At 45.2% G+C, this 22,115-nt stretch overlaps 2 protein-coding genes across 3 annotated transcripts in view; both read right to left on the bottom strand.

Moving 5' to 3' along the window:
* Positions 1-209: 209 nt before the first annotated feature.
* Positions 210-12,056, bottom strand: REXO4 (RNA exonuclease 4). Its single transcript, XM_028715550.2, has 9 exons — positions 11,916-12,056; positions 9,668-9,931; positions 7,919-8,277; positions 6,721-6,870; positions 5,461-5,654; positions 4,217-4,305; positions 3,457-3,531; positions 1,615-1,689; positions 210-379 (listed from the first exon to the last, which is right to left on the bottom strand). The coding sequence occupies exons 2-9, from the start codon at positions 9,890-9,892 to the stop codon at positions 287-289; spliced, it is 1,260 nt and encodes a 419-aa protein (XP_028571383.2). The 5' UTR covers positions 9,893-9,931; positions 11,916-12,056; the 3' UTR covers positions 210-286.
* A 6,935-nt stretch (positions 12,057-18,991) lies between these two features.
* Positions 18,992-22,115, bottom strand: part of SETX (senataxin) — a 66,034-nt gene continuing 62,910 nt past the window's right edge. For both annotated transcript variants that reach the window (XM_028714964.2, XM_028714963.2), the window contains 2 exons: positions 21,752-21,839; positions 18,992-19,729 (listed from right to left, as the gene is read on the bottom strand). In XM_028714964.2, coding sequence (XP_028570797.2) covers positions 19,145-19,729; positions 21,752-21,839 — 673 coding nt within the window. In that variant the 3' untranslated portion in view covers positions 18,992-19,144. The remainder of the gene's footprint in view (positions 19,730-21,751; positions 21,840-22,115) is intronic.

Here is a 22,115-nt window from a genome sequence, read left to right as displayed (position 1 = left end):
GGCGGGATATCAAGTTCAAACTCTTCTTCTTCTTATACAGTTAAGGAAATAATTGTGTTTCACTGTGTCCCAAGCTTATGAGAGAGAGGCTCCAGGAAGCTGTCAGTTGCAGAAGCAAATTGAAGGGTTTCATAACTGAATAACTTGGGAGTAATTTTTGTATGGTAGCTGACCAAGAGCAAACAAAAGGGTCCAAGGGGAAAGGCCAGTAGGACAACTGATATTTTTACTCAGTCAGTGCTGGGCAGTACAGCAAGCAGGACATATCCAGAGATACTCAGATTTATTATTTTTTGGTCTTTGATTTTTCTTTGAGCGAGGCTTCCCACTGCTTCCTCACCATCATGTACAGCCTCATGGCTGCTTGGGCATCCTGAATCTGAGAGAGAGAGAGAGAGAGAGAGAGAGAGAGAGAGAGAGAGAGAGAGAGAGAGAGAGAGATGAGCAACAAGTTTAGGATACAATGAATTAGTTGACTTTGTGTCAAGTGATGGAATCAACAGGATGAAATCTTGCCAAGTGACCTGACTGCAGGAATGATGTAACTCCGGGTTGTTCCCCAATTACTCTCACATTTCTACAAACAACAATGGGCAGCTTAAATGACAAAATTATAACCCTTCCCCTGATTTGGAAGGCTGGTACATTGCACATTCTACCAGCAAACAGCCACATCACATGAGGAGGCCAAAAAGCATTTCATAAGGCTTGCATTAACTACTTTGGTTTTCATTTGAAAAAGAAAGGTGGGACAGAAATATAAAAACTTAATGGGAACATAAGAAGCCGCCTTCTACTGAGTCAGACCACTGGCCCATCTAGCTCAGTATTGTCTCAACTAACAGGCAGTGGCTCTCCAGGGTTTCAGACAAAGAACATTTTCTTAATCCTGCATGGGATTATACCTGGGCCCTTCTACATTCAAATGAGATGCTCTACCCCTGAGCTATGGTCCTCCCCATTAAAAAGCATAGTCTTTGAGATCATATAAAAGCTCTCTCTGAGACATTTGTTTTTTGATGGCTGTGTTATATATGCAAATTATCAGTCGATACGTGACAACGACATGTGTGAACTCATCTTTATTTTAAGATTCAAACACATCATTTGTGGAAATGGCATAGAAAACTGTTGGGACACTTAAGTTGCAATCCTATATGCAATTTCCTGGGTGTAAGATATATTGAACCCAATCAGCCTTACATCTGAGTGGACATGGGCGTTTACTGCTGAGTATACATGCCTGAAACTGCACTGTAAAGTCTCTTTGACACTACTAAGGAAGAAAAAAAGTAACATGATCAGTTTTCGCATTTTAGCAAAAAAAAATAAGCTAGAAACATAAGATGTTCCATTTCGGTAAAGCTTATGTAAAGTGGGTTAGATATAGGGCGGGGGGAGTTAACAGTGCTAAGAAGTGATGGCCAGTGTACCAGTAAGAATTTATTAAAAGTTGTAATTTCTTAGAAAAGGAAATATAACCAATTAGGAGATAGCCCAGGGTTAAACAAGAGCCAGCTCCCCAGTAAAACAGAATACATTTCTCTATTATTTCCTTTCTGAGCCCGGAATAATATGTCACTTGCAACCAGAACCTAATGAAAGAATACCTACTGAACTGTGTTCCAGAGCTTGCACCTTCACATTCAGCAGTTTCTCACAGAGCAGCTTCAAAGATGGCCTCCCACTCTATATGAAAGGAGAAATCATGGTTTGAAGAGGAGGTACTGTGCTTGATTTCTTTGTGTTGCTGTAAGGCCACCAACAATTTGGCCTACACTAACAAATCCTGACAGGTTTAATTGTTGAGAAAGCTCAAGGTATCCAAGATTACCACAAAAGTCAATCTGCTTTGGTCTTGACCATTTGCATTAATGGATGATGCACAAATTTCCCTTATGTCTGTTAAATAAAACCTAAAAAGCACACAGCTGGACAATGCCTTTTTACTTGCTACCCTGAAATGCAGGAATCCACTTTTGGTATTTGTAAATGAAACAAAGCTCCACCCTTCTCCCACAAAGTATATTTGTGCTTTTTTCCTCTTGCCTATCTTTAATTCTGTCCATTTGTCAATTACCATACTTTTCCATGTATAAGACAAGGTTTTTTTACTCTAAATTTTGTTTAAAAACGTGCCTCGTCTTATACATGGATAGTGAATGGGGTGGATGGGTGATTGGCTGCAGCTGTGAGCAGGAGCTTGTCAGCGACAATTGTTGGCTGCTAGAAGGGCTGCTTTGGATTGGCTGCTGCTTCTCTAATTGGGTTGGTGATTGGTTTCTGCAGCAAACACTGCTGTGGATTGGCAGTTGCTGCCGCGATTGGCGGCTGCTGTTCTGGGACATGTGCAATTGCCAGCGGACAGCTTTTCTCAGTCAGGTAAGAGATTTTTTGCTGAGGAAGGGTCTGTTTGCGATTGGCTGTCGCTGTGGCAAGTGGGCGATTGGCAGCTGCCGGCAATGGTCAGCATGGATGCTGTGTATGAGTGATTTTTGGCAATCCCTCCCCCCAGCTGTAAAACCTTGGGCAATCCTCCGCAAAAAAGCGGAGCCATCTTTCCCCCTTTTTCTGAAATTTGAGTCCCCCAAAATAGGGGGCGTCTAATCCATGGGGGCATCTTATAGACGGAAAGGTACGGTAATAAGTCAATTTTTCCCATAAGTCCAATATGCTATAATCTTTTGTACCAAGCATTCTAATTTGCACCTTTCAAGTCCTTCCTGAATGTGGCTATAACCACATGCTGCTCCTAAGAAAAATCCAATTAGTGGTTTATCTTCCAAGTCCTAATTCTCTCTCTCTCTCTCTCTCTCTCTTTTGTAAATAATTTTTATTCATTTTCAATAGAATCCTCCAATTAATGACAAATCCAATCAAATCATTCAAAATTGCAATAATAATAATACCACCAATTATATATTCCAATATAAAAGTGACGTAACAGCCGACACTTGGACCAGAAGATTTGCATAAGTAGAGCTGCCAAACCAATGAAACTTGTCCAGAAGGAAAATGGCAGTGGAATGATCAACAGCCCCAAGTTCTAGTAGCCTCCATACTTTTCAATTTAAAGGAGAGGGGAACCCTTTTTGTCCCAGTGGGCCAGATCTTTATCTCACCCCCCCCCCCACTGAAAGCCTGCTTTTGACAGGTGGGGGGGGCGTGCACTGTCAAACGTGCTGTCAGGTGAATAATAGGTGGGCAATCATGATCAGCTGTCAAAGTTGGCCCACGGTAGTGAGAGGAGTCTGCTTCACCAGCGCAATATTTGCAGGGAATGCACACAGAAAGCAGCACTCAGCAAAACTGAGCCCTCCCTCCTCCCCCACTCATCAGGATTTACAGGTGAAACCCCCTATTGGGCCAAGACCAGCCCATAGGGCGGAGGTTCCCAACCCCAATGTAGAGTCTGTTGATTTGAGATGGGAGAGGGGGATGTCTCTCAGTTCCTACCTGGACCTCTTGTTTGAAAGGCTTGTATCTTTGTGTATCCCGGATTTTCTTCTTGGGGTGGTCAAGGAACAAGATCTGAAAACAGTCAAAATGTTTCCACTGTGAACATTGCTCACGGTGTAATCGAGAGATCGGAGTAGCACACACAGTTGAAACGAGAACAGGTAACCTGAGTGAGAAGCAACTGGGCTTGCAAATTGCAATTCAAACTTCAGCTGACAAGAGAACAATCACAGCCCAGCATAGGACATCTCAGAGTGGGAGACCTCAAGAGGAGAGGAAGCGTGGCCTCTCTGGTTGAGTTCGGGGTGGGAGAAGCAGATGAAAAACCAGACTGGTTGCAAGTCTCTGAATACCAACAATGAAAGGCAAGGGTTGAAAGACAATGAGCCAGTGTGGTGCAGTGGTAGCATGTCAGACTATGACCTGGGATACCAGGGTTCAAATCCCCAGTCAGCTATGAAGCTTATGACTGTGATATTGGGCTAGTTGCTGCCTCTCTCAGCCTAACCATACTTCACAGGGTTGTTGTAGGGATTAAATGAGGAAAACCACGTACACCACCTCGAGCTTTTTGGAGAAAAAGGTGGGATATAAAATATTGTGGAGGAGGGATTATTATTTTTGTTTTTTACTATGCTACATATTTTTTGTAAAAAACTTTTATTGTAAACTGCCCTGTGACCTTCTGAAGGGCAGCATAGAAACAGATATATTAAAAATTCAATACAAAATAATAATAAAGTTAAGGGCTCTGTACCTTTAAGTCATTGTGAAGAGCATGACCAACAAGGATCCTTCCTTGCAGGATGCTGGCCACTTCCTCCTGAACGATTTTAAAATCCTCACCTGAACAACCAAAGAAACACAGAGAAAAATGTTCTCAGCAAAAGCACAACAGGAGTCCACAGAAAAACACCACACAAGGGCCTTTCTTTCTGTTAATATACGTGTATTGATTTTTGAGACCATAGCTGTAAAGTCAGCACGATGTACAAATCAATCAGAAGAAAAACCCATAACTAACCATAACTGTGACTGAGTGAAGTATAAAGATTGTTTACATAATGGGTAGGCAAATAAGGCCCAGGGGCCGGATCCGGCCCAATCGCCTTCTAAATCCGGCCCGCAGATGGTCTGGGAATCAGTGCATTTTTACATGAGGATGTGTCCTTTTACTTAAAACGCATCTCTGGGTTATTTGAGGGGCATAGGAATTCATTTTTTCCTCCAAAATATAGTCCAAATATAGTCCAGCCCCCCCCCCAAGGTCTGAGGGACAGTGGACCGGCCCCCTGCTGAAAAAGTTTGCTGACCCCTGGTTTACATCATCATCTTCTTCAATATTAACACATATGGAGCAATGGGTCAGAGTTTACACCAGAATGAAATCTGATAGGAACCCATCATCAAAAGCAACAACAATTGCTAGCGAGGGGGACAATCTGGGCCCTTTTGAAAATAACAGGCATTTCATGGTTCCTTCCAACTCTACAATTCTCTTATTCTGATTCCCTCAGAGAACTACAATTCCCAAAGTGGTTTAAACAATCCCTCTTCCCAGGGAACTCTGGGAATTGCAGTTCTGGGAGGGGAACAGGTACTCTCCTAACAATTGTCAGTGGCTTGCACAAACTGCACTTCCCAAGATTTATTTTTTGGGGGGAGCCATGACTGTTCAAAGTCATAGAATGGTGTGTTAAATGTATAGTACAGATATGGCCTGACTCAACAAAATACAGCTCCTTACAGTCATACAGTGGTACCTTGGGTTACATACGCTTCAGGTATAAGACTCCGCTAACCCAGAAATATTACCTCAGGTTAAGAACTTTGCTTCAGGATGTGAACAGAAATTGTGCTCTGGCGGCGCAGCAGCAGCAGGAGGCCCCATTAGCTTAAGTGGTGCTTCAGGTTAAGAACAGTTTCAGGTTAAGAACGGACCTCCGGAACGAATTAAGTACTTAACCCGAGGTACCACTGTAATATGAAATCAGCACCAACCTGTCTTTAGGTTTTCAGGCCGAATCCCACTGACGGCCGTCCTGTAGTCTGTCACTTTTTCCATTGCCTTGACATACTTGTCGTAAACGCACTTGCCAAAGAGGTTCACGATGGACACACGGGCCACAATGCTGTCTTTGCCTGTGGGTCCCACGCCCACCATTTCACAGTCCATGGCCACAGCTTTGGTTAGGCTGCCGAAAAGGAGAGAGCCTTATTATTATATTAACCAGCTGCTCACCAGCTGCCTCCACAGGACATCAGCGTTTCTGGGGAAAGGATTTAAAGAGCTCTTTGCCCAGAACTTGGCCCTAACTGGAGAGAGCTTATTCCCAACATAAAACAGGCTGCACAGTTAAGCAGCTGCAGTGTTAAATCGGTCTGACTGGAAAATTGATTAACGAAAGCTTTAATTGGGGGGAGCCAATTAATTTAGTGGGTGCATTTTCAAAAAAATAGGTTATAACATATAACAACATCGTACACACATTAAATATCCCACGCTACACAGAAGACATTACATCTAAAATAATATCCAAATAAAGTAGTAAATTCCTGTACCAGACAACCATTTGTATAGAAGGCAATACATGGTTTATGCTTTACCAAAATATTTTATGGGGGTGGGTGTTCCCTCTGTTTCCATTTTAAGCCGTATGCATGATAAAGCTGAAGAGAGATTTGCAAGAGTCTTTATGCTTCAAACCTTGTAGAAATCTTATTTTGTTAGTCAATTTTCCTATGTGTTATTTGCCATATTTGCTTTGCCAATCTTTTCATGGGAATCAATACTAACTTAAAGTTAAACCTCTTAATAAATCCTCTTTTACTAGTGGCCAGGATTGTAATAATGGGATACTGAAAGAATTTGTAAGGTGCTTCTTCAACAAATTGACAAGGACAAATTTTCAAATGGTGGTGCTGTGTGTTAAGAGCATGCTGGTGTTTCTGTGCGCGTGCATTTTCACTCCCAGGCTATTTTAGTTCCAGCATATTAACTGTTAACAGGCACAAAGCAGAAAATATTAAAGATGTTGGGTTTTTTCTTTTAACAGTGAGAATCAGAATTTCCCCCAATAAACTATAAGCTCTTAATGTCTCATACTGCTCCTCTGTTGAATTTTCTTTTAATAAAATGAAGATGTAGTTAATGAATCCATTTATCCATCAATTCAAAGGCAGTTTAATGTTCAATTAATATTGCTGCAACAGTTCAAAGCCATATGCTATTAAGTATTAGCTTTACTGAGAAACATTTACCCTTCAAAAGCCTTTTCTTTAACCAGTGTTTCTTCTGCTAACTGCTGGGGTCTGACTTCTGGGATGCCCAGATTTTTTCGGGCAATTTTTGCTGCTTCTGGACCCATGGCTGCCTCGATATCATCAGGATCAACATCATCAAACCAGATACTAGAAGGGAAAGCAAAAGACAGGTGACCAAAAAATGCACAAAGTATTAACCAGGCAGAAGAGTCAAACAGCTGCAATGGAGATGGGTGATTTCATGTCTCCATGTAGCCAAGGAGCTCATTTGGGCCACTCTTTATCACTTAGCCTTGCCCACCTTATAAGGTTGTTGTGAGAATAAGAATGGCATAATCCTTTGTATACCTCCCTAAGTGTAAGCTACGTGATGCATCTTCTTCAAGTAACTCATATTTAATAAGGCAACTTCCTTATAGGGATAGGTTACAACATTTGGGGCTTTTTAAGTTTAGAGATGAGGCAAGTAGGAAGCAACATGATAGAAGTGTATAAAATTATTTGTGGTATGGAAAACGAGGGCAGGGAATGGATCATATCTGAATGGGGTGTCCATAGTGCCTGTAAAAAGTGTGACTGGTAATAGAATCGGTCCATGCAGCTCAGATTCTATGTAAACATGTTTGATGAACATGCCCATAAAATTTTCAACGCTGCAAATCAGATGTTGACCTCAGCGGGACTGCTCTGTCCACCTGAAATACGCAGCAGGTAGTTTCACAAGTGGCTACAAGTGAAATTATTTTGGTTCTGCCTTGTTGCTAAGCTCCTACACAGGAAGATAAGAAGACCAATGACTCATCTAGCTCAGGATCCTGTTCCCACAGTGGCTAACCAGAAGCCTGTGGGACTCCTGCAAACAGGAACTGAGCACAAGGGCATCTCTCCCCTTGAGTGATTTCCAGCAACTTGTATTTGGAAGCATTACTGCCTCCAAATGTGGAGACAAGAGCATGGCCATCCTGACTAGCAGCCATTGATAGACAAATTCATGGAGAAGGAGAAGGCTAATCCTCTCTTAATGTCATTAAGTTGGTGGCCATCACTGCCTCCTATGGAAGGGAGTTCCACAGTTTAACTGTGTGCTGCATGAAGGAACAAGGGGCCTATACATCTGCAGCTGGTGCTGAGAAACCTGAGCTCTTTTGCCAGCTCTGCCTAAAAATCATTAAGCACAAGGCTGAAAAAGACTTACTCTGCTGGCTTTGGTTCCACTTCTTCTGCTTTCCTTCTTTTCTCTTTAATGTCCCCATAGTTCCTCTCAACATTGCCCCTTCTATGGCCTCCCTTGGGCCCTTTTCCATCCTCCTGGGCCTGGTGCAAGTTCTTTCCATGTACAGGCTTTTCAGAGCTTGCAGAAACTGGATGAGCAAAATGTTCAGCCTGATTCTTCTTGGCCTTTTCTGGAGGCTTGGATGCCAGCATCCTCTCACTTCCGTTTACCTTTGGCATTTTGAGGGCAGCTCCTCCCTCTATGGCCTTGTTTTTGCCCTTGGAATGTGTGCTGGGGGCAGTAAGAGCGGAATCCAGAATGGCAGCCTTTGGTTTCAGAAGCTGAAAAACAAACCAAGAAACGCAAATCAGTGCAATTCCAATTTGGTGTCAGCAAACAGAGACTCCAGCCCAAGCAGATTCCTATCTGGTCCCCATAACACTCTCACTCCTCAACAACCACATTGTAATCTCCACCAGGAAGGCTAACAATAACTACAGAAGACCAAGTGAAGGTTTAGCATAGGTCTTTCACAACCAAGACACGCAGCGCTTGTCATATCCTCTGGAACAGGTTGGTGCAACGTCTCAGACCAAAAGCATACTTCAACACAGAATCTGGGGGCTGCACAATGAATTAAATTTCCATAATGTAAATTAATGTGTTTGCAATATAGTCAATATTATTTAATATATTTAATTAAATAGGCAATTAGCGGATTTAACATATTTATTTATTAAACAAATCTAATGCACAAGGGGGATGCGGATGGCGCTGTGGTCTAAACCACAGAGCCTAGGGCTTGCTGACTGGAAGGTCGGCAGTTCAAATCCCTGCAACAGGGTGAGCTCCCGTTGCTCGGTCCCTGCTCCTGCCAACCTAGCAGTTCGAAAGCACGTCAACGTGCAAGTAGATAAATAGGTACCGCTCCGGTGGGAAAGTAAACAGCATTTCCATGCGCTGCTCTGGTTCGCCAGAAGCGGCTTAGTCATGCTGGCCACATGACCTGGAAGCTGTACACTGGCTCCCTTGGACTATAGAGCGAGATGAGCGCGCAACCCCTGAATCATCCACGACTGGACCTAACGGTCAGGGGTACCTTTACCTAATGCACAAACATATGTATGCACGTTCGTTAACAACGCAGACATCAAATGGATGTCTGGGGTATATAATTCATCACAATTTGGATGAGGTTGGTTGTTGGCATCCGCAGGCAACTCTGCTAAGTTGTTTCAAGTTTTGGATTTTTTGACGTTCATGTCTGAAAATGCTTGTTCACAGACACACACACACCCCACACTTCTCTGCACCGAAATTCCTTTCCTTCCCCCACCAACTGGTGCATCCAAAAGCTCGATCTTCTCTGTATTGCAAAAAAAGAAAGCAAAGTATTCCATACTGAAACACAGTATTCCACACACACACACAGACAAGATACACAAAGACACCCCCCACTTCTCTGGGGACGCAGCCACGCTCCAAGCAGGTCCAGGTGGTGGCCTGTGTTCACCACACAGAGCACCTGCAGCAGCAGCAGCAGGAGGAGGAGGAGAAACAGCACACACATTCGCCACCATGTCTGCGCTGCTCCAGCTGAGGTGGAGGATGGGGAGCTGAAAGACCACCAAAAACAGCCTCTGGGGCCGCATGTGGCTGCATGTTGGACCATCCTGCTCTAGAAGATAAAGGCTCACAGATAGAAAACAGAGAGCCATTGCCCAGTCATACCTCCTGCAAGGCCTTCCAGTTGCACGAAACTTCCTGAGGATTTTTCGGAGGCATATCTGCCATGGCTTTGGAATCCTTTTGTGCTTTCTTCCTTGCCCCTTTGATTTTCTTTTTCCAAAACAATGTTTTCTTCTTCTCCTTCCTGTGTTGTTTTTTTAAATTTTCTGATATACTTGTGGAGTTGCCTGCTGGGGCTTTTGATTCTTTGGTTCTAATTTTTGCCATCCTGACATGACAGTCACTGACCTCTCACCACAACCATTTCTGAAATAAAAAGTCAAACTTTATAACCCATGTAGTACAAATTTAGGCACTCCACAATAATAAAAACATAATCTTATGTATTTAGTTATTTCATTTCCCCCCCATGGTCCAAAAGGCAGTCTACGTGGTCATATAATCACCAAAAAACAAAAAACCTGATACCTTTTGCTCATCAATTACACATTTCAAAACCACCTAAGATCTGTCTTTTAAAAAGACTGCCAGAGCGATAAGACAATGATGTACAGTGGTACCTCATGTTGCGTAACCTCCAGGTTACGGAATCTCCAGTTTACAGCCGCAGCAAACCTGGAAGTACCAGAACGTCTCAGCGGCACACACAGAAGCAGTCTACCGCCGCGCACGCCTCTAGTTGTGTAAATTTTGGGTTGAGAATGGACCCCCAAAATGGATTACTTCCATAACCCGAGTTACCACTGTATGTCAATTGGGAGTGAAACATTGCTAAAATGTTTCTTAGGCTATACGTACCTAAGAAGCCTAAGGATTTTTTAAAGGATTTTTAAATTACATTTTTCTCTGAAAAGCCTGTGGGGAAAGGCTAAGATTTGTCCTCATAGGCTACAAATTCCAGTATTCTAAGGCCATAACCCTAACAGTCCTGCTTGGATCCCCTCAAACCAATTTTTGGAAGCAAAAGGAGACAAAGCAGACCCAACCCTCTACGAATGTCAAATGATATGCTCATACACCACATTTGGGTTCTGAAAAACATTCGAAAACAGAAGCATTTACTTCCAGGTTTTTGGCATTTGAGAACAGTGGAGGTGTTCGGGAACCAATGTTCCACTGTATATGAAACTTGGCATCCGGAATATGAACATAAGAGTCCTGCTAGATCAAGCCAAATGCCCACCCATATTATTTATTTATTTATAACCTGTCCTTTTCTCCGATGGGACTCAAGGTGGCTTACAGATAAAGACATGAACCACTAAAAACATAGGGGAGGGGATCTAGTCTCACAGTGACCAACCATACATACATAATGGAAAGCCCACAAGCAGGAGCACCCTCTCCTCCTGCAGTTCAAGCAATTGCTGTTCAGAAGCATTACTGCCTCCAAGCTGTACTCCCTGTAATCTGCAAAACTGTACACCTAGTTCACTTGGCGGCGGGGGTGGGGGGAAGAGAGCATTTCTCAATAGCTCTGCTAGATCAGGGTTGGTTGTAAGTTGCTTTTGGCTGCCATAGGCCAGATAAAGGTAAAGGTAAAGGTCGGACCCCTGACCATTAGGTCCAGTCGTGGCCGACTCTGGGGTTGCGGCGCTCATCTCGTTTACTGGCTGAGGGAGCCAGTGTACAGCTTCTGGGTCCTGTGGCCAGCATGACTAAGCCGCTTCTGGCGAACCAGAGCAGCGCACGGAAACACCGTTTACCTTCTCGCTGGAGCGGTACCTATTTATCTACTTGCACTTTGACGGGCTTTCGAACTGCTAGGTGGGCAGGAGCTGGGACCGAGCAACAGGAGCTCACCCCGTCCCAAATAAAGTGACTAACAAGTTCAATTAATAATAGATTCTGTGGCAAAGCACTGAAAAGATTGCACATGGGAGCTGCTTTTGCACATGAAATGCATGCATTAGAAGAGGTATCCCACCTTGGATCAGGTTGAAAGCCACCTAGTGGGTCCCGACCCAACAGCTGAAGACCAGAGCATTTAGGATATTGGGAGGCAATCAGCATCACTTAGGAGGCGTCCTATATATATATATATATATATATATATATATATATATATATATAATATATATATATATACACACTATATATATATATACACTAGTACGTATATATAGTACTTTCTTGTTTTTAAAGGAATAGCCCCTCCCTGCCCAAATCGTCCTGCCTCTTACAACTTCAGTTCTCCCAGATGACTCATAATAATGATAATGATGATCTTTCAGGTAAGGCAGCGTGCACAAAGATCACTTAACTCAAGGTGCTTCGACCCTCCACTTACCCAGCGCTCGGGCTCCGGCTTTGAGGCTCGCGGGTCTCAGCACGTGGCAACGACGCGCTCCGGCTCCTGCAACACGCCTCCTGCCGAAGAAGCAACGAGCTCCCAAGCCTGACGGCAACCGGAAGTGGATCCGCTCCCAGGAAAGCGCCGGTGGGAAACGCAAGCTCTGTCGAGCTGGTTCCTGCGTAAAGGGACGGAACAAAAAGGAAGGGATGCGGGACAGCACCCTCTAGTGGGAGCGGCGTGGAATAACAGGGGTTGCTGAGCGGGTGTGGCGGGATGTTAATGCGGGATGCTCGGGTAACGGTAAACAGAGGCTGTAATCGAGGAAGGGACGGGGGAACCTTCAGCCTTCTGGCAGCTGATTGGACTACAACGCCCAGCAAGCAGGGCCAGGTGATCATGGGAGTTGTAGTCCATCAGCATGTGGTGGACCAAAGAGTCCCCACGCCTCCTACAATATAGATCCAGTCGTGGCCGACTCTGGGGTTGCGGCGCTCATCTCACTTTATTGGCCGAGGGAGCCGGTGTACAGCTTCCGGGTCATGTCGCCGCTGGGTCATGACTAAGCCGCTTCTGGCGAACCAGAGCACCACACGGAAACGCCGTTAACCTTTCCGCCGGAGCGGTACCTATTTATCTACTTGCACTTTGACGTGCTTTCGAACTGCCAGGTTGGCAGGAACAGGGACCGAGCAACGGGAGCTCACCCCGTCACGGGGATTCGAACTGCTGACCTTCTGATCGGCAAGTTCTAGGCTCTGTGGTTTAACCCACAGCATCACCCGCGTCCCTCTCCTGCAATATATTTACCACCAAACTCGGACGGGGTCTACTTCGGAATTCATTTGCTTTATTTATTAATTGGTCGCTTTTTCTTTTTTATCAAGAAAACAGACAGTAAGAGCTGTTTCTGTTGTTATAGAAAATAGGTGGGTTGGCTTTTGCTGCCCAACTCCCCAAGGTCCATGATTGGTCAGAGATGAGTGGATGGAGGCAGGACTCACTGAAAGCAAGGCAGATCCTTATTTATCTGTTGCAGCAGAGTTCCCTCCCCTCCTTGCAAGGAGGCAAGAGAGAGCTACAACAAAGGTGTGCAAACCCCTATAAAGACTTTGAAACTTGCCCACCCTGTAGTCAACAACCACCCCAAAAAGCATCATACATACATCACAGGAGGAGGCAGTCTTCCACAGAAATTTGAGAGTTGCTTCTCTCCTGTCTGCCAAGATACCTGATAATGCCTTACTGATTGCATTTTTTGGGTAGCCTGGCCATTCCTTTGAGATGGCGTTACCAGGAAATTGGAAGGGGGCTGAAAGACGCCCCCCCCCACACACACACACACGCACACCATGAGAAGAGCCTCCGCTGCATATTACCAAACTATTCACTCACGCACATTTCCCAGCCTTTCACCTGTCAAAGGAAATCCTCTAGTGTCAAGAGAAAATAACAGCAACATATCTGCAAAGGCTTTCCATTGGCAAGGGAAGCTCAGCTCAGGAGTCTCTGACTCCCCGCTGAGCCCCAGGTCTCCAACAAAGGAAAACAAGGCAAAGCGTCAATACCAAATGTAGCGATTCACTGATAAATGTATTTATGTGCTGGCTCAATGGGAAAACTTTAGAAAATCATAATAAATCACTCATTGTATCAATCTTCTCAGTTCCAATGGTATTTAGGACCCAGGGAAGTGAGGTATAAGGGGAGGGGTGAGTGAGCCCACCATAATCCCGGAGGTGTACAGTCACATCTGCAGGGCCTTACCAAGGAGTCATGACCAGTGATATCCTGCCCCAAGAGTGTCAGATAGATAACCATCTCAATCACAATGCCTACCCGCCCCATAGTGAGATGAAGCTGTTATAAGAATTTTAAGGAGATTTTATATATATATATAAAACTGTATATATAAACCACATGTCTGAAAATCCGCAGATTAGGTCCTGAACAAATTGACCTCAAATATTTTCCTGCAAAGTCAAGGTGGGAAACCTCCCGGTTTTCTCTTTCCTCACAAATCCTGTCCTCACCAATCCCATCTTAAGGGCACATTCAAGATATGAGCAGGGTGTGAGCCTGTGACCTGTGACCTAGATTCAGGAATTAAGTAGTTATAATAACAAAAGAGTGGCCAAAATCCAGATAATTAGGTAACTTGCCAGACAGGTGATAAACAACACACTCAGATTTCTGTTGTAGTTCACCTGCCCCTTCTCTGATGTACGTATGATGTTTTGGGGGTGGTCTTGGGATACACCCCTTCTGTGGTGTATGTATGATGTTTCTGGGGGTGGTCTTGGACTCCAGGGCAGGCAACTTAAAATGTCTATATAAGGGCTTTCATGCATGGCTTGGGGTTATCCTCCTCTCTCCTGCGTGTGGGTGAGCACCCTGTTGCAACAGTTAATAAAGATCAGGCTTACTAGCTGCTTTGCTTCTCAATATTCTCTGGTTGGCCTCTGTTATTTTATCCTACTGATAGAGAACCTACAAAAGGACTTTATATGGGCTCTAGGGTACCCCATAATGGAAAAGGAGCAGGGTTTTTTTCTTATATCAAAGCCCAGTCAAGACAAAGGGGTGTATTTGACTTGACTCAGGGACTTGGAAACTATAAATACTTTCCTTTGTACTGTGATGGAGTAAGTATGAAAGACTATATTTGAGTGACGGGCATGCCTGGATCTCAGGTTCTACCTGAGACCACACCTTTACTGTAACATATCTATGATGTCTTGATGATGTATCCTGAGATGTATTGTGGGAAACTTTGAAATATGGATGTAACCCATTGATTCTCTCTGCTTCTCCTGTGTTGTAGTTTGGAGTCTTGCTGCAACAAAAAAGATTGGGCCTCCTGGCCACTGGTTTGCTTCAGTTTCTTGACTGTAGTCTTGTTTGACCTTCCAACCTAAGCCTGCGGAACTCACTACTGCAATATTAAATACTTTAGTTTCTGAATCTCCTTTTTACAAATTTACACCTTATTTATAGTCTGCTCAGCTTAGCAGAAACTTGCCAGGCTGAATCTGCAGGGAGGATTTGCAAGTGAAAAGACAATTGGAAAGTTTCTCCCGTCCTCCTGCTGCAGAGAAATATTTGAGGTCCTTTGGGGAGAGTCCAAATGGCTTCAGGATTGCTCTCCTGTACTATTTTAGACACGTGGTTTATGTATGTTTGCATTTATGAACATTTATTCTATATTTGAGACCTCAGAATTCTTATAACACTGTGCTTATGAATCAGTTACTTTGAGGTGCATTTTTAACCAGCTCTTCAGCCCGGCTTACATACCAGATTGAAACCAGTCACTACGCACAGGGTTGCAATGTAAAATACACAGCACACAAGGCAAGATGGATGGGGAGGAAAGAGGAAACATTCCTCCCAAAGGAGCCAATTCTCAGAGAGCCGTTCTTATAAGTTAGGGAAACATTTTGGCCGTAGGAGGTGCTTGAGGGAAGGGCCCTGCTTCCCATCATTCCTGCTGAGGCAGCCTGATAGAATGGCTGTTTCTGTGTGGTATTTGAAGACCTGGTGGTTATAAGAATCTTAAGGTCTTATATATAATAGATGTCCATAAATGTACCATGCAAACACATATATAAATATATGAACCACATGTCTGAAACCCACAAAAAAAACTCCTAAAGCCATTTTGACTCTTTCAGTCACCTCAAATATTTCTCTACAAGGTGGAAGGAAATGCAGAAGCCTCCCTATTGTCTCATTTGTTCACAAATCCTGTCTTAAGGGTGCGTTTGTGTATGAATAGGAGCCTGTGACCTGGATTCAGGATTAAGTAGTTATCATTACAAAAAGAATAGTCAGGCTCTCCAGGTAAACCCATCAACAGGTTTACTGCCGGCCCTTCTCTGATGTATGGATGATGTATTGGAGGGTGGTCTTAGGCTACACCCCTTCTGTGATGTATGTATGATGTACTGGGGAATGGGAATTCCAAAGGTCTTTACAGTGGTACCTCGGGTTACAGATGCTTCAGGTTACAGACGCTTCAGGTTACAGACTCTGCTAACCCAGAAATATTACCTCGGGTTAAGAACTTTGGTTCAGGATGAGAACAGAAATCGCGCGGCAGCAGTGGCAGGCCCCATTAGCTAAAGTGGTACCTCAGGTTAAGAACGGTTTCAGGTTAAGAATGGACCTCCAGAATGAATTACCGTATTTTTCGCTCTATAAGACGCACTTTTTCCCTCCTAAGAAGTAAGGGGAAATGTGAGTGCTTCTTATGGAGTGAATGCAGGCTGCACAGCTATCCCAGAAGACAGAACAGTGAGAGGGATCGTTGCGAAGCACTCCCTCTCGCTGTTCTAGCTTCTGGCTTAGCCGCGCTCTGTCCCTTCCCCCACCTCCCGCAAAAGCCAGCAAGAGCCGCGCTCCCTTTAAAGAGCCACGCAGAGCGTGTGTGCGGCTCTTGGGGGCTTTTCCCCGAGGAGGGAGAAGGGCAACCCGTCAGTGACGGGCAGCCCTTCCTTCTCCTCGGGGAAAAGCCTGCAAGCGCCGCACACACACTCCACGCGGCTCGTGAAAGGGAGCGCTGAGCAGAGCCTGGGAGGCATACAGGCTCTGCTCAGCGCTCCCTTTAAAGAATTTTTTTTCTTGCATTCCCCCTCTAAAAACTAGGTGCGTCTTATGGTCAGGTGCGTCTTATGGAGTGAAAACTACAGTATGTTCTTAACCCAAGGTACAACTGTATAGGAGTTTGCACACTATTGTTCTCGGTCCTCTTCCTCTCTCCTGCGTGTGGGGGGAGCACCCTGTTGCAACAGTTTAATAAAGATCAGGCTTACTAGCTGCTTTGCTTCTCAATATTCTCTCTTTGGTCTCTGTTATTTTATCCTACCAACAGAGAACCTAAAAGAGGACTCTATATGGGCTCTTGGGTACCCCATAAGGGAAAAGGAGTTTTTCTTATATCATGGTCCAATAGTGGTTTTGTGCTAAATGGGCAAATGAAGGCACTGGCTTATTTATTCCTTAGGTATGCACTTGCAAAACATACACACCCACCAGTGTTCAAGATTCAGGTAGGTAGACATGTTGGTGTGATGCAGTCGAAAAAAATGAAAAAAAATTGTCCAGTAGCACGCACTTTAGAGACCAGCTAAGTTTGTTCTAGGTGTAAGCTTTCATGTGCATGGACACTTCAGATATCTGAAGAACTGTGCATGTACATGAAAGCTTATACCCAGGACAAACTTAGTTGGTCTCTAAGGTGCTATTCCACCAATGTTCAAATTATGTTTTATTGTGTTGTGCTTCATTTTATGGTGGATTGTATGTGAAATTTTGAAAAACAAAACACCATTATGGATGTCCAGCCAAACATCCCCACTCTCAACCAATAACCCTTGCAGCTGCAACAAAGATTAAACTGCCAAGTGGGCAGATGGGGGAATGATGAGTGCAGATTTGAGGCTGTTTGGGCTAATGGGACTAGTTTCTTCTGGCTACTGGCTGTGTAGCCAGGCACACCAAAAAAAACCTCATCTCTTCTATTTCTCTACTCCCCTTGAGACTGGAAACATGAGAGAGGTTGGTGGTTACTGCCTCTTGCCATTTTTAAAACCCAGGTAGGTGAGAGCGCATCTAGGTGCATTCTCCCTTCCTTGGCCTAGCAAAGTGGGTTTTTTAATATTCCAGGGCCATCTCAGGCTCTAGGCCAGGGGTGTCCAACTCCCAAAAGACAGCGATCTACTCACAGTGCTATAAACTGGCAGTGATCTATCCCCCTTTTTTGGGGTTCAGGTCCAAGTTGAGCTTTTTTTTTTAGGAAGGAGGAAAGCCCTGTTTTTGGGGGGTGCAGGGCAAAAATGTTGAGCTTTTTTTTTAGGGGAGCCAGAGTTGTTGAGCTTCTTTGGGGGGAGCCAGTGATCTACCACAGACGTCCACTGATCACGATCTGCCTGTTGGACGTGCCTGCTCTAGGCGATTGAGGAAAATATTCTGCTGATTACTGAAATGAGGCAGCGAGGGCATAACTGCACTTTCCTCATGTTTGTTATGTCAGAACCATAGCAAGTTCTGTGGATCAGCTGCATAGCATCTGCCTTGCATGCTAAAAGCCCCAGCATCTCCAGGTAGGGCCAAGAGAGACCCATTGCCTGAAACCCTGGTGAGCTGCTGCCTGCCAGGGTAGACAGTACTGAGCTAGATGGACCAAGGCCTGACTCAGTATAAGGCAGATACCTATGTTCCAGAATCATTAATACAAATGTAGGTTATTGCTGGATATTAATGAATCTGATGATAGTGATGAGCCAGATACTGCACAGTGCTTCTGCAGAATCTTCCACGGATGACACAAGCACTTCCCCACCCTGTCGTTTTCCTCAGAGATTCCTCAGAGGCTTGCCTTGTCCGGGATTCTGCCAAATCTGGAGAGGATGCTGTGCTCAGGTGGGGCCTCCTCCTAAGCCCCATAGCGACATTTTGCCTTGGAACGTGGCAGATAAATGCAAACGCTGAATCTGAGGCTTGCTCTGTGAAGCCTCTACCCCCACCCCATTGTTTAAAGTTTTATCTTAGATGTAAATTATATAACATTTAAAATAACTTGTCACTTCCTATACTTCCAGTCAGTCATTTCCTACAATATTAAGAATAAGTCCTCTTCAAGACATTGTGTGAATTGTAGGTGGGAACAAACTTTGCTGACTATTAATGAATTCTATAAATGAATGACATAACAAAAGAAATATTTTTTTTGCAGTGCATCTCATGAGTTCGGTATGGTGATTTAGTTTTTCAGATAGGCCTACCTGCTGTACATTTATCTAGCCATTTATTATGTGACAGTCCATTTATGTTCTTCCAGTGGGTTGCTAGTACTGATCTGGCTGCTCTACAATTCTACGTAGAAGGACATAAACTCCACAATTTTATGATTCTCAAAAAAAAAAGTTCTCCCCCTTTCTTCCTCCTCTCTCTTCCCACTTCCTCTTTTCCCTCAATCCCAAATTGCCAATAACAGTAATGTCTCACTCTGGATACAACTGATTTGTTTGAATGGTTTTATGACTTGAAAACAAGAGACTCAATATATTGTATTGGTATCAAAGAAAATAGTTTATTAAAAATATATTAAACAAAAAAAAAATACATTATCTTACAGGGAACGGAACCAACCAGAAAGCTGATCGTTCAGAAAAAGGCTGTACATGGTGCAGCCACAATAAGAGTTCTTGCTTATACAGGTAGGGCTACTCTGTTGTCTTCTGTCGCTTGGGATCTGTGGGGCTATGGCTCTCAGTGGGGCTCCTTCTGACTCCTTCCTCTGCCCTCTTGGCCAGCCGTGGATCTCTTGGCCTATTCTGAGATGTAGCCTGTGGGTTTGAGGAACTGGAGTGCCCAGATGCTGGCATTAGAGGTGCCCCACTGTTCCTTGGAGCAGGAGCAGCAGAAGATGATGGCTGGGGATGTTGTACAGGGACTTCATTCATCAGGGCTGCCATGGTCACCTGCCCAAATCTGGGTACCACCAGACTTGGCTGGGCTTGCGCAGGAGATTCTTTATTGCTCCCTGGAGCAGGACCGGGAGCAGGAGCAGGAGCACCAGAAGATGATGGCTGGGGATGTTGTGCAGGAGCTTCACCCGATGTGGCCACCGTGGTCACCTGCCCAATTGCTGCTCTCGCCAGTCTCTGCTGGACTGACATGGGCTTCAGGATCATCTTAGCACCAGTTGCATAGCAAGGAATACTGTTGTACATGGTTTTGGAGGTGGTCTTGATGATGGAGCCTCTTTTCTGAGCATCCTGAATCAATGCGTTCCAATCTTTATTTTCCTACAAAAGGAAATTTTATTTTTTACAAAACAAATTCTTATGATTTGGGGGTAGTGGTGGTCTATAAGCTGGGGGAAATTAATCTGATGCCTCAAACTAGAAACTGTTGTAACTTGATCCCAGTTCTCTTTCCTTCTCAGGGAGGGGAACCTGGCGGTGGTGGAATTAATCTGCCCCCTAGTGTTCCCAGCTGGCCTGCCAACCTTCAACTTCTTCTCAACCCCACTGCCTGCTGCTTAGGAGACCATTCTAGCTTCTTGGCTGAGCTGCAGGAAAGTGGGAGTTTGACTGTGTCGGTCTTGGGCTTCCCTTGCTTTTAGAGTGCACCTCTCAACAGCTTTCAGCTTGGGGGAAATGGGGGCCTTGGCCTGAAAAGTGTTCTTCACCCTTCCTCTAAGGCTGGCTGAATTAATCTAAAACACTAGAGACCACTAATAATGGGTGTCAGGAGAAATGAGGTCAAACTTCCTCTGGATTGCACCCACTGGTAAACAGTGGTTTGTGAACACACAACAGAGGATCCCTCCAATATGGCCGTACTCGGGCTATAAGGATCCTTCCCTCCTCACTGCAGTTACAAAACAAGCAGCAGCAGCAGGGAAACGAGTGTTTAACAGGAATCCATTCACAACTCTGAACTTTACAGGAGCAAACCATCATTGCCAGGCCTTCCAATGGACAAACCTGGATTGGAGGCCCTCTAGTGACAAAGTTGTTATGGTACAAGGCTGGGGGAAAGGACCATATGAAGACTTTGCGCCCATATGGGAGTAACTGTGACCTCATGCAGGAAAGTGCCAGGATGGAAAGAGGGGAGTCCCCCATGCCAGCTGCGTTATCCCCTGACTGGGCGCCTCCCTGGGAGAAAACTGGCAGGACAGGAGTCTGATGGGACAGAGGCAACCAGCATGGCAGAGGACGGCATCCCTTTCTCTGCTCCCCTGCACACAGCTGGCATTCTAGCACAGAGGAAGGAGTGGGGAACTTTTGTGGCCCCCAGAAGTTGCTGAACTCCATCTCTCACCGCCCCTCATCATTGGCCAGGCCGGTGGGGCTGCTGGGCATCGCACATCTGAAGGGCTGCAGGATCCCCGGCCCTTACAGCATCTCACAAACACCTCCCAGAAATGCCATGCTTGGCCTTGCATGAAAAACCACAGCGTTCAATGGTCAGGAGTGATGGGAGTTGTAGTCCAGTCCATTAGCTCTGGAATACCATACTGCCAGTCTAAGATCAACTGGTGAAAGAGCTAAAGTAACGTAAGTTTTACAATCTATGAAACCCGAGTTTCAGGTTCCTCTGGGCGCCCACAAGCAGGGACAAAATTGAGATGGCACTGACCCCCCCAACAGGACCTTCTCAGTGGTAGCTCCCTCTTTGTGGTGGCCCCCTCCCTGGGGAGCTGCGCCTGTCTCCCTCATTGTTGCCTTTCAGGAGAAGTTTGAAAACCTGTTTGTTTACACAGGTGCCTTCGGTGGCGGAAGGACACTGGATACGGGATGAGAGAATGCCTTTTCCAAAGAGGTTTAGAACTGTAGCTCTTCTTAGAAGGCTCTTTAAACCATTGTTTTGTGTCTGATATGTTTACCGCCCTGGGCTCTTGAGGGGCTGGACCTAAATTCAAGGAATGAATAAATGTGGCCCAACATTTTCCCCAACCCCGCAGATTCAACAGATTGAATTGTCTACAACACCTCTGGCCAGCCTGGATCCCTCCCAAAGTTTTGAACTGCAATCCTCACCTGCCACAGCCAGAGCAGCAAATCTGTGCCCCCTTTTCAAGGGCAGGCGGAGGGCACCACCTACAGACACAGCGTACTGGGCCTGTTGGCACCCTGCTCCTCCAAACAACCCTATGAAGTAGGCTTGATTTATGGCTTTGGGAGGCGATGGGGGGGGGGCTTGGGCCAAGCCCCACACACTGCCAGGGCACCCCCACTGGCCCTCCAAGTCCCGCCTTTCTCTACAAGGAGGGCTGACGTATATATCCAGAGAGAGACTTCATGCCTTCTTCCACTTACCATGAGAGTCTTCAGGTGTCCCAGGATGAAGAGGCTGTACTTGGCTCGGGTGAGGGTGACATTCAGACGCTGCAGACTCTTCAGGAACCTGGAGAGGGCAAAACAAGCCACAGGTGAAGCTGGCTCAGGATGGGCAGTGTGTGTCCCCCCCCCCCGTGTCCTCCTAGACGACCACCGTGGGGTTCACTAAATCCCTGCATTTGTAAGTGCACTACTAAAAGGTTGCAGGCATTCCTACCAAGGTTCCCATGTCTATGTATAATTTCAGTGGGTCTCCTCTGAGTAGAGACAACCCCCTGCTGTCATGTTTTTGCTTTACATTTCTTATTGGAGGCCCTGATTTTGATCAATTTCGTTAGTGGTG

Source organism: Podarcis muralis, chromosome Z (assembly GCF_964188315.1).
Source record: "Podarcis muralis chromosome Z, rPodMur119.hap1.1, whole genome shotgun sequence".
Taxonomy (NCBI): Eukaryota; Metazoa; Chordata; class Lepidosauria; order Squamata; family Lacertidae; genus Podarcis; species Podarcis muralis.
The sequence above is the reverse complement of the archived record's forward strand: the minus strand, read 5'-3'. Positions and strand labels throughout refer to the sequence as shown.

What these genes read in the sequence shown, in the direction of transcription:
- REXO4 (XM_028715550.2), bottom strand. Translation starts at nt 9,892, where the DNA reads ATGGCAAAAATTAGAACCAAAGAATCAAAAGCCCCAGCAGGCAACTCC. An exon ending in ACTGGAAGGCCTTGCAGGAG is followed by an intron (nt 8,278 to 9,667) that starts GTATGACTGGGC and finishes TTTGTTTTTCAG; the next exon opens with CTTCTGAAACCAAAGGCTGC. An exon ending in GTGGAACCAAAGCCAGCAGA is followed by an intron (nt 6,871 to 7,918) that starts GTAAGTCTTTTT and finishes TTTCCCTTCTAG; the next exon opens with TATCTGGTTTGATGATGTTG.